This window comes from Gymnoscopelus braueri, assembly GCF_963280865.1.
Source record: "Gymnoscopelus braueri genome assembly, chromosome: 1".
NCBI classification, from domain to species: domain Eukaryota; kingdom Metazoa; phylum Chordata; class Actinopteri; order Myctophiformes; family Myctophidae; genus Gymnoscopelus; species Gymnoscopelus braueri.
In genome coordinates this window covers 42,004,076-42,016,575 of record NC_137603.1, presented here as the reverse complement: position 1 = coordinate 42,016,575, position 12,500 = coordinate 42,004,076, and the positions used below count along the sequence as shown (strand labels likewise).

At 43.5% G+C, this 12,500-nt stretch overlaps 1 protein-coding gene across 1 annotated transcript in view; it reads right to left on the bottom strand.

The window, feature by feature from the left end:
- ush2a (Usher syndrome 2A (autosomal recessive, mild)) overlaps positions 1-12,500 on the bottom strand; it is a gene marked incomplete at both ends in the record, with an annotated part of 324,178 nt that overhangs the window by 14,035 nt on the left and 297,643 nt on the right. The window contains 7 exons of the mRNA XM_080433174.1: positions 2,497-2,827; positions 3,318-3,487; positions 4,447-4,728; positions 5,815-6,181; positions 6,688-7,049; positions 10,112-10,453; positions 11,229-11,374. Coding sequence (XP_080289300.1) covers positions 2,497-2,827; positions 3,318-3,487; positions 4,447-4,728; positions 5,815-6,181; positions 6,688-7,049; positions 10,112-10,453; positions 11,229-11,374 — 2,000 coding nt within the window. The remainder of the gene's footprint in view (positions 1-2,496; positions 2,828-3,317; positions 3,488-4,446; positions 4,729-5,814; positions 6,182-6,687; positions 7,050-10,111; positions 10,454-11,228; positions 11,375-12,500) is intronic.

Here is a 12,500-nt window from a genome sequence, read left to right as displayed (position 1 = left end):
GTTGATTAATAAGGCTGTCCCGAATAGGAGGAAGTGGTTCAAAGTTAAAGTGAACCCGGATCACCTTGGCCTTGGTTCAGTGTTAAGAGGCACAGCTCCTGTCTTTGTCCTCATGTGATCTACAGTCTTTTTACAGTCCTCTCTCCTCTCCTCTCCTCTCTCTGCTCGTCCTCTGTGCTCATCCTACCGGGCTGTGAGTTGCCTTATTATTAGTCGCAAAATAAAAATATGCCCCGTTAGCTGCCATGGCAACAAACGAGCCACCATGGCAACAAACGATTACGGAGAACTTCCAGACTGCGTTTGAGGCCGCTCATTGGGCGGCCCGGCTGCAGACTTGGTCTGAGCTCTCTGATAGGCCGCCTACGCTTCTTGGCGGTAGAGAGAGTTGAGGTGAAGGGCTAAGTTGTGGGGAAGTGGGCAGTAATTAAAACCAAGCATAAAGCTGTCAATAGAAGCTTATGACCCAGTGTAATTAGCCTAATATGATTTCTCTCTCTGCACTGTGCTGGACTGGACAAAACTGACTTCCTGTCCTTGTGTACGTCTGAAAGAGCTGAGGGTGCGAAAGGGAGAGGAGGATGTGGGACACAGACGAACGGAGGAAAGAGAGGAAGATGGAAGTTGTAGCTGACATCCCTGGGCCTCGATCAGTAACTCTTTTTTTTTGAGCGATTGTAAAAAGGAGCCATAACCCTGTGAGTCAGTGAAAGCATGGAGCATGCAGTACACGGTAAAATATTTAGTGGTACGTTAACTCAGAGAGTAAGCACATGAAGCATCCATATTCTGGGCATGTCTAAATAGGCGAGCATTCAACGAAAATAGGCAAACATTCAGCGAAAACGGCCGATCCACAAGCTCATTTCGTGTCGTGAGTCGTGACACCTTATGCAACATGCTATGCGACATGTTATGAGCTCTGGAATTTTTGTTTGATGCACAGCAAAGTAATTTAAGTGGTTAAATTAACACTCAGGATTTTACAGTGTACATTCGACCAAAAATAACACACTCTCACCTGATAACAAACTCAACCCCCCATCCTCTGTCTGCCCATAACCACTTTAACCCTATAGGGTTGCTCTAGCATCCAAATTCTGGGGGTAACGTTCGCCAAAAATAGCAGATCTATATAAGCTCACAAGGCGTCGCAGCGCGTTGTGAGCTTATAGATCAGCTATATTTGGTGAAGAGATTTTGTCTAGAGGGAAAGAAGAGCACACCAAGTAACCTACAGTTGCAACTCAGGTCCGTTCTACTAAGTCTAAAGAGTTTAAGTGGCTAAGACATACCTGAACACGGTGCATGAGTAGGTTTGTAACATTAGAACACAAACACACCATTACCCCCCCCCCCCCTCCCCTCCCTCAGGGGACACACAGCAGCAGCCATTAAAAGGTCTTTCCAATACAAGCTCAGTTACCAAGGGGGCTAACAGCTAATTTGATTGGCTGGCCCGTAATCAGGAAGCAAGGTGCTCTGAGGGGCCAGTGATTAATGGCTCTGTCGCCCGCCCGTCATTCGCCATGGCCCCTCCCTCCCTCCCTCCTCCTGTCATAAATTAAGACCCTCGTAAATAAAGACGGCACAACAATCAGGCAAACTCAATCAATTACACGGGTTCTCTGGCCTCGGCTGCTGAAGTCTGACAGGAGGGAATGCTAATGTTATTGTTGCTTCCAAAGGGCTAGTCTGTCAATTAGCACAACAACATGAATATGGACCCCTCTGATTACTCTACTTTGTGTGTCGGTGTGTCACAGTGTGTGTGTGAGTGCGTGTGCGTGCATGCGAGTGTGCGTGCGTGCATGCGTGCTTGTGTGTGTGTGTGTGTGTGTCTGTGTGTGTAAGAAGAACATGATTTTCAGTAAGCATAAATGCACGTGTGCATGTGCGTGTGACTGTGTCAGTGAGAGTATATACAGTAATGTATGTGTGTGTGTGTGTGTGTGTGTGTGTGTGTGTGTGTGTGTGTGTGTGTGTGTGTGTGTGTGTGTGTGTGTGTGTGTGTGTGTGTGTGTGTGTGTGTGTGTGTGTGTTTCTAGGCAGACTAACAGTTACATCACATCTCTTTCCTCAAATAGGGTTGGTTGTAAAAGCTGACCTCCCTGTAGGAAAAGGAGTAATGGTATTTTAGCTCCATCACGCACTCCTCTAATAGCACATATTCACCATGTGCCCGCTCACATTATTCACACATGTTGACATTCCCATGCCAAGAATACCTAATTAAGAATGTCTTGTAATGGTCATATAAAGATACAGTACATAATGAGAGGTGACAGTCCAGTTAGTTAGCTTTACTCGAAGAACTGGACGCCATCAACAACTGTGCACGCACGCACTTGCGCATGCACACACACACACACACACACACACACACACACACACACACACACACACACACACACACACACACACACACACACACACACACACACACACACACACACACACACACACACACACACACACACACGCACACTCTTATACCTGGTACTGGTATGCAGTATATGGCTGCAGTCCTTCATCTCTGCAACTAGTAGAATCGTTCTTGCAGACAAGCACCGTCAGAACCTCCCCACGGTTGTCAGTGGTTCCGTCCAGTCTGCGGTAGACCTCGTAGTGCAGGACTCTACCATTAGGCCTGGCTGGGGGGGACCAGGACAGCAGAAAGGTGGTCTGCAGGCCAGACTGGGTGTCAGTCTGCAGGTCTAGCAGTGGCACTGTAAGGCCAGCAGGGGGCGACTCCAGTGTGAGAACAGATGACCAATCACTAGAGGAGCAACCCAGATCTGTGCAGGCTTCAACCCTTACCTCATACCTTCACACACATATGCACGCACGCACGCACGCACGCACGCACGCACACACACACACACACACACACACACACACACACACACACACACACACACACACACACACACACACACACACACACACACACACACACACACACACACACACACACACACACACACACACACACAATGTATTAATGTATTACACAGATCGCATACAGTTATGCAGATTGTATCTGCAATACGATTAAAGTACCGATACCTGCTATTTTCTGTCAATTGTATAAAAAATATAAATACATTTTTATATATTGTAGTTGACAAGATTTTAGCAGGTAGGGAGACAGGAGAGGCAATAGATATAAAGACACTCACACAGTCCGGGAAATAAATTAAAATAAAATCCATATAACCTTAATTCTGTGTCTCCATTATGATAAAATAAAAAGGTAATTAGGTCAACATGACCCGTGTAAAATCTACAGTAGAAGCGAATGTTGGGTGACTGACCTGTGGTAAGGAGCCAGCCCCTGCAGTGTGGTGTGTTGGCCAGAGAAGCCACTGTGTTGTGGAGTGTAAACAGTGCTGGTGGTGGTGAGTTGGACTGGGTCTCGCTGGTACACTGTGTAACTGACAATGTCTCCATTAGGACGAGCTGGAGCGCTCCACTCCACTCTCACCTGCAACACACACCGTACACCACATTTATTTTACTGACAATTAAGACCAACAGCACTTTCACATTAGTGCTGTTGGTTAATCACATTAGGTTTGAACGTGTAGCCGCCTTCAAATCTACTCTTATATTGCACTGATCAGAGCAATGTTCACAGAGTTATCGCTAATTGCTGTAGTGCCCCATATGTGTGCAATTTAGATGTATTTGGTGTGTCTATTCTCATGCCAGACCCCTGAACAGTGTTTGTGCCACGATTGGTGCGGATTGGAGCATCGTTGCGGCTCTGGCCCCTTGGGGCCCCTTGGGGCCACACGTGGCCTCTGCTGTGACTATTATGAACAGTGTTTGTGACACTGCTGTGACTCCTGAACAGTGTTTGTGCAATGTTTGGTGCAGATTGGAGCGTTACAAGTACGTTTGTTACGTTTGTAACGTCCACCGTCGGCAATTTTAATATATAGGATTGTGTTTCACCTGTGCTATGCTAGTGCTGCAAATAATATTTTTTTGTATTGACTAATTTGTTAGTTATCTTTACAGGCTCTGCAGGAGGCTAGCTATCTATAAGAGGGTCAGACTGTGTGTCTGTCCGGAGCTTAGCTCACAAACCCCTGGACCGATCAGCACCAAACCTGCGTACGCTGCCTGTAGGCTAACTTTGATTTTATAATGGATGTCACTGGGGGTTGGACTGGGCTGAAAGCTTGCCCACATTTGGAGTCATACGCCATAGACACGTCATGGCCACATTGAATCCCGAGATCCACCATTCAGTTAGTTATTTAGTACAAAATGATGGTAAATTATTCCATTAAAAAAAAGAGTTGTATAGATCACCAATACATCGGCTTCAAGTCCCATGATCATTTCAAGAATAAAGATACCAAGGATAAGCCAGTGAAGAATGAGTAGCTAAATGGTGAAATAATGAATGAATGTGTTAAGTGATGAGTGAATGACCTGGTCTGGTGCAACAGACTGCAGTGTGGGCGGTGTGACACCAGAGGGTGCTGAAGGGTTCGTCTTGGCCATGGAGGCGGGGCTGTTCGCCGCTCCTCGGCTGTTATTGGCCCTGACCACGTAGCTGTACTCCACGTTTGGCGACAAAAGGAAGTCATGGTAATGGGTTTCTGTCCCGACGTAGATGACCCCTCCGTCCCTGCGGAGTTCGTACCCTGTGATGACACCGTTGGGCTTCTCTGGACGCATCCAGCTGACCTCCACAGACTCTGGACCTGTGACCTTTAGATAAAAGGCCAAAGGTCAAATCATGTTTTAACTCATTGGTGGACAAAGGATACACTCAAGTAAATACTCAAGTATTAAAAAAACAAATTACGAAGTACATTTTCAGAAAACGGCACGTTGAGAACTTCTTAGAAATGCTATTTAAAATAATAAAATATATATAGGGCTTAAGTGGTTAATTCATTATATGTTTTTGTACGTTTTGGTCCCTTCCTAGAAATGTAGTGCAAAAGTAAGATATTTCTATTTGAAATGTAGCAGTGTTAAAGTCATCAGTTTGCAAAAAAATTAAACAAAAACAAAATACTACAAACAGGTACAGTACTAAATAAATGTACTTAGTTACTGTCCACCACTGCTTTTAATCTATTAAAAGAGTGGAATAAGTCTATAAGAAACAGTGAATCTGAGTTACAACATGCATGTCTCACTTCCAGCCATGCCTCTGTCATTCATTGTCTTTGTCCAGAGGGGACAGCAGGATGTCTGTCCACCGGGAGAAAGATGGAACCCCATTCTGCTTTATGCTAATAGAATGGCACGACTGCGGTGAATACCAATTCACAACTGTAATTACCCAACCCTGCATAGCGACAACAGAGACTGTACGTGTGTGTGTGTGTGTGTGTGTGTGTGTGTGTGTGTGTGTGTGTGTGTGTGTGTGTGTGTGTGTGTGTGTGTGTGTGTGTGTGTGTGTGTGTGTGGTTATTTATGTGTGTGAGGCCAGTGGAAAAATAAATCATTTTTTAAAGATACAGTATAAGCACCACTACTTACTTAAAATAACTGTCAGGTTCACTGTTAAATACGATATCTCATAGTGAAAGCAATGAGGAAACACTGGTGATAATGAATAACCAAAATAATAAGAGCTTGGTCACTCTCCTTGAGGGCGAGAACTAAAGGACTACTGCCCTGTGTCAAGATCAAGAATCAAGTGTGTCTCATGTACATCTCCCATGATATTATTCATCAATAAACGTATATCGAAATACTAAAGTATCTCCAATTCCATCTGGGGACAACAAGGATATGTATTGTTTACTATAAAATAACTTAAAATCTGTAAACCAATAATACCTTGAGAGTTGGGGACAGTAGACCAGTAGGAGGGGCCTCGTCAGTCACCGTGGAGGCTGTGGCGCTAGGGGTACACCCCCCACTGTTACAAGCCAATAGGACAAGTTGATACTGCGTGTGGGGGAGGAGCTCTGAGAGTGTCACAGATAAATCCCTCCCACGATACACCTCCTCCTCATTGAGCCTGAGCACATACTCCGTCACCTCTCCATTCTCTGTCAGTGGTATGTTCCAGGAAGCCTTTATACTGTGGGCAGCGATGTTCAGAGAGGGAAGTTCCACCGTGACAGGGGGGGCCTCTAAGGTTGTGATGTTTGTGTGTGGGCTGGTGACACATCCTTCAGACGTACAGGCGATGACTGCATACCTGCAAAACAGAACACAATGCAACGTTGTTCAATAGAACAAGACACAGGGCCCTATTTTGTTGCCCTTAATTACCAGGTCTTACTGTATGTCTTAACTTAAGGACATATGTTAAGACATAAGACCTGGTAATTAAGACGCACAAAATAGGGCACACAGGATCTAATAATGTTGTTGCTGGTGTACTGTTTGTGAACGAGACACAAACTGTACACTGGGATAAGTCTGAATTCGTGGAGAGATATGGTCTACTTTTGTGGGGACATACATACATACATACAGACCAACACCTTCAGCAGCATGCCGTAAAAACAAAGCACACAATAGACAACTAATGGAATCGAAGAGAATATTATTGCCTAAGCCAGGCTGAAAACACCATCGATGGTTATGACTGTCCACATGACATTCTTTAAACCATAATTCAAACTTTTTACGAGGCAATTCATCATCCCTCCAAGGCCTTCATTATACATTCAGTGTAATCCATTTGAGGACTCAAAATACCTGTACTCGGTAAAAGGCAGGAGGTCTTCGTCGGTGTAGCTGAGGACAGAGGGGTCAAAACTGAAGGAGAAACTGACATTGTCCCTCTGGATCCTGTAGGACAACAGCACTCCATTGGTCTCCAGTGGTGGTGTCCATGAAACCAGCAGCTCACTGGGGCGTCCCTGAAGGTAGGCGATTGTAGGAGCAACAAGGCCCCGAGGGGGACCCTGTTTAGTTGTCACAGTAACCCAGGGACTGAGGGCGTGGCCAGCAGGGTTGTGGACACGGATGCTAAACTGGTACTGGGTCCATGGTCTCAGACCCGTCACTGTGTAGGAGAACCTGCCTGCATCCTCGGGAGAGGTCTCTCTGAACAGAACCTGGTGGACACAACCAAACCGCATCGTCCTTAATGGAACACCAACTAAGCTAAAGATGCTGCAATACAGTAACACAAACGTTTTTATTTCTAATTCAATTCTTTAGCTGACACCAGGCATTTTAAGATTTACCAGTTCACTGTGATTATTGAATCCAAATCTGGGTTAGGTTCTTGATGAATTGAATACATAGGACCACAATGGACACAAGCCCTCAGGGCTTTTTGTGTTGTCCTTTTAGCATTTTAACTGTATATAATAGTATAACTGTACCTCTGTAATATTTGCAAACTGATAATAAAGTATTCAATCAATCAATCAATCAATCAATCAATCAATCAAGGTGACCTTTCAGGAAATGGTGGAATGGAGTAGAAACTGTTTTCATTAAAATCAAAAATTGTTTGAGTGAAGTTTATTATATTACTGATGATGATGTGTATAGAAAACAGATTTTTGTCTATGTTTTATAAGTAGCGAGCCAGGTGGCCCATAGTTCAGGAGCCCATCTCCTGTTTCCGTAGTGTGACACCCCATCCGCACTGCCAGCGACGCGACGCGACGCGAGCGGGCGATGAAATCTCATTAAAATACATGTTTTTCAATGAGACCGTCCTGACCTACCGCGAGCGACAACGAACCGTGCAGCGACGTCGTCCACCCCTCCTATTTTCGCTCGCAGGGTCTCTATTTGAGGGAGGTTTCGCGGCTGTGCCCCGCCCCCAAACACTTTTTATTGTTTTTTATTTATTGATTAAATACTTTATTAACAGATTTGTAAACAGTACAGAGGTAGGATTTTACAATGGTTGTTAAAAGGATAACACAAAAAACCCGAACTTGTTTCCATTGTGGACCTGGTTGAGATCTGCTCTGCACACTGCTTTGTCATAGAGTGAAAAAAAATAATGCTTTGTGCCTGTTCGATATACATCTGTAGGCTATTATTTTTTATTGTCAGACGTTTTATAAAGAGTGGAGGAACTTATTATAGTGGACGGACAACACATCAGCTACTGCACATCACTTTGTTCTTCATATTTGAGGATTGTTCTTAACACAGTAGGCTAGGCCTATAGTGAGACCCTCATTACTTCATATTTTATTTATAGCCTATAAAGTTCAAGCGACCACCATCAAACAGTAGGCTACAGTGAGTGAAAAAAGCTCCGCTATTCAGTGGTGGAAGAAGTAGTCAGATATCATATTTTACTTAAGTAAAAGTAGCAAATAATGTGAAGAAATAGGCTACTCTGTTACAACAAGTAAAAGTACAAAAGTATTGGCATCAAAATATACTTAAAGTAGCCTACCTAAAGTAAAAGTACTAAAATGTTTGAAAATAGGTAGCAGATCTACAAGCTCACAAGGCATGGTGATGCATTGTGAGCTTGTAGATCGGCTATGTTTTATAATTTAATAATGTAAAAAACTAAAGTTTTCAAATTATTGTGTAGTGGAGTAAAAGTAGGAATATTTGCCTCTGAGATGTAGTGGAGAAGTAAAAGTATTGAAATTTGGAAATACTCCAGTAAAGTAAAAAAATAACTCAAAATTGTATTTAAGTAGGCCTACAGTACTTGAGTACATGTACTAGTTAATTTCCACTTCCACCACAGCCGCTATTTATTTATTTATTGCTTCTTCGGGAATTGTCCTGAAAATGTGGGATACATAGGCTATGTTTCCTAATGAAAATGTAAAATTCCTATTGAACTTCTAACTGATCGAAAAGTTGACAGCAATACATAAATAGCAGAGCTTTTTCTACCAGTGTGCACTTATTTTTTCTATTTGATGAACTGTTTTTTGTCCTGCACCTGCGGGTGCGGGACTTGAGTGGATCATATGCGTGCACTATGTATCTTTTCATACAGTGAGTGAGACCCTCACTTCATTTAGGCCACGTTTATTTCAGTCAAACAGGCAAACATATGCCATAGAGGTTGTTTAAGAAGAATTTAAGTGTTGTGTTTGTGCATGATGCGTAGGCTAGGCTATCATGTGCAGCATATGGAGAAAAGAATATCTGAAGGAGACCGTGTGTGTGTGTGTGTGTGTGTGTGTGTGTGTGTGTGTGTGTGTGTGTGTGTGTGTGTGTGTGTGTGTGTGTGTGTGTGTGTGTGTGTGTTTGTGTGTACGTGCGCGCCGCACTGTAGCTTATTCCTTTCCACAAGTCCGCTCCTATTATTTATTCATTTAATAGCAGTGGTGGTAGCCTACTCAAGTACAATTATGAGGTATTTGTACTTTACTTGAGTATTTACAATTTCCAATACTTTTACTTCTACTCCACTACATCTCAGAGGCAAATATTGTAGCCTACTTTTGCGCCACTACAATTATTTGAAAACTTTAGTTACTAGTTACTTACAAAACATACATTAACCACTTCAGCCCTATATACATTTCAGCCATTTGAAAATAGCAGATCTACAAGTGATGCAAGGCATTGTGAGCTTGTAGATCTGCTATTGTTTATAGATTTATAGATTTAGTATAAGATTTTTATACATTTGTAAACTGAAATGGGACATTCTGCACCATGAGTAGCTACTTTCTACTTTTGGTAGCCTACTTTAACCTACATTTTGATACCAATACTTTTGTACTTTTACTCAAGTACATTTTGTATTCCAAAAATATAGTACTTTTCCCACCATTAATATGATTGGTTAATGCTACGTCGCAACGCGATGGCCGACGCTCCATATCGCCCCAAATGAGGACAGTTTTTCGTGCGACGTCGCCGTCAGAACGCTCGCTCGCTGGCAGTGCGGATGAGGTGTGAGGCAGCTTGATGTACAAGTACACCCCCCGGACATGACGCTAGTATGTCACAGGGACTTACCCCCAATCCAACCCTTGATGCTGAGTGCCAAGCAGGGAGGCATTGAGCCCAAGTCTTTAGTATGACTCGGCCGGGGAATATGAACCGGCCGTCGCAGTCTCAGGGTGGGGGTTATAATTTACTTTTAGTCTACAGTATATGTTTTATAGTTTACTTTTAGTCTATAATATGTCTTATAATCATAGTTTACTTATAGTTTGGTTTTACCAACCTTCCCTCTGTCCAGGTCGTTTTCATTACTTCGCCCCCTACCCACTTCCTCCAGACTGCGTCCCAGCAACGAATACTCTCCTATTGGCCCATTGGGCTGGGAGGGCGGGCCCCAGGCCAGAGACACCCGGTCTGGACCAATGGAGAGTGGCGTGGGAGCGGGCTGTGCGGTGGGGGGTGCGGCGGCTGTGGTAGCGAGCTGGGGAGGGGTGCGTGTGCAGCCGGCTGAGGTGCAGGCTTCAAGGAGGAGAGAGTAAACGCTCCACGGTTCCAAACGACGGAACAGGAACTGACGAGACAGACCGCTGAACTCCAGGTTCCCCTCACTGTACACGTTATACATCTGGACAGAACAAAAAAGGAAAAGTTAAACAGAAGGAAAAGGAAGAGAAGTGACCTAGGGTCAGTTCAAATGAAGGTGTGCATGTAGCAATCCAGGAGTTCCCAGACGTTTTAGCTCGAGACCCAAAGGAGAAATGTTATGTCTCCCCGGGACGCAAACGAATGAAAATAGCCTATCTGCGAGCATGCAGATTGGCTTTTTTCACTACTTCTTAAAAGTTGTATTTATTTATGGAATTTCTTTGATTATTAAAAAATTATTTATACATGAAATTATTTTAGAAAAATGGTTGACTTTGTTTTAAATTTATGACAAATTGTGACATTTGAATTTGGAAAATGTATTTTCTTTTAAATGATAATTTAAAAATGAGGAAATAAATAAAGGGATATTTACTCGCAACCCATAAAAATGGGTCCACAACCCGGTCTGAGTGAGACCCCAATATGTTTGGGAACCAGTGTTGTAATCAACACAGAAGGAATTGTTCCATGTGTGTGTGTGTGTGCGCGCGTGCGTGCGTGCGTGCGTGCGTGCGTGCGTGCGTGCGTGCGTGCGTGCGTGCGTGCGTGCGTGCGTGCGTGCGTGCGTGCGTGCGTGCGTGCGTGCGTGCGTGCGTGCGTGCGTGCGTGCGTGCGTGCTTGCGTGCGTGCGTGCGTGCATAGATCTCATTGCGTTTGTATGTGTGAGCGTGTGTAATGTCTATGTATTCACTATGTGGTATGTCCCAGGTCAGTACTATGTGGTATATGTGTGTGTGTGTGTGTATATGTACCGTGATGAGTCCATTAGGAGTGAGTGGCTGGTCCCAGGTCAGTAGCAGTGCCCTGCCCTGTTCTCTTTGCTCCACTGTGAAGTTAGTCAGGCCTGCTGGGGACGACTCCAAAGTCCTAGTGCCCACCCATGCACTGGATACACTGCCTGGGGTCCGGAATAATGCATAAACAATCAATAAGCCATGCTGGTAACCGGAAGACTCGCCCCAAAACACACTCGCCCCTATGTTATTTCGCGGACCGCTTGCCCCCAGCGGTTCTTGTATTCTTCAATTTGTTTTACTGAGGTTAAGGTTAGGAATAAGATTAGGTTTTGGCGCAGTTTTACTGAGGTTAAGTTTAGGAATAAGGTTAGGTTTAGGCATAGTTTTACTGAGGTTACATTTACGAATACCTAGTGGTGACCGTTCCGAGGTCGCCGGATTTGCCCCGGGGCGAACGTGTTTTGGTGCGAGCTTTCTTGTAATCGCCATGCTGGTGTTTCAGTTCCCTGTTTTACACAGCTGTACATGGTGTCTATTGATTGTGTCTTTTTCACTTTATGTTCTATATTTATTGTGTATTGCTTTTACAATTGTATCAATTTATCGGTAAACACAATTTGTAACTGTATGGAAACTTGCTAAATATCCTACAGTTTAATCTGAATGCTCTCGTGTTGCTAGCAGACAAGCCAAAACCCTTGGACACATCTAGTCGGCTGTTGGTTGATTAATATTATGGTGTAGATAGCATTAGGCTAACTATGTTAGCTACCAGTTCAGTATAATTAGCTAACAATGATAGGAGTCAGAGTGAGAGAAACCCACAACATACTTTTGTTAACACTTTCTATGAAACCCATATCTATAATGCATTATACCTAAGTCATAATGTGATATTAGAGTTGTTGTAAGACTTCATAATGCCTTATAATATAATGCATCAACAGTTATAAGGCATTATAACTGTAGATTTGACATACATGTTAAATGGTGCATTTACTGTACTGTATGTAGCGCCTTTATCCAAGGTGCTTTACAATTAAATAAGGTCAAGTATCAAAATTGCTCATAATCAAGAGGTCATAGAGGTGTTACATTAATAGTTAGAGCAATGTATAACATTTCATGCACAAATGGTGACTGTGACTGTGATACCTGACATTATTAAGCATTATAATCAATCTCGTAGTGCACATTACAGTTGATATAAAAACAATCATAAGGCTTTTGTTTGGTATTCAAAAAGGCAGAACATGAATTCAAATGGATCGGAAAGTTGATAAATGG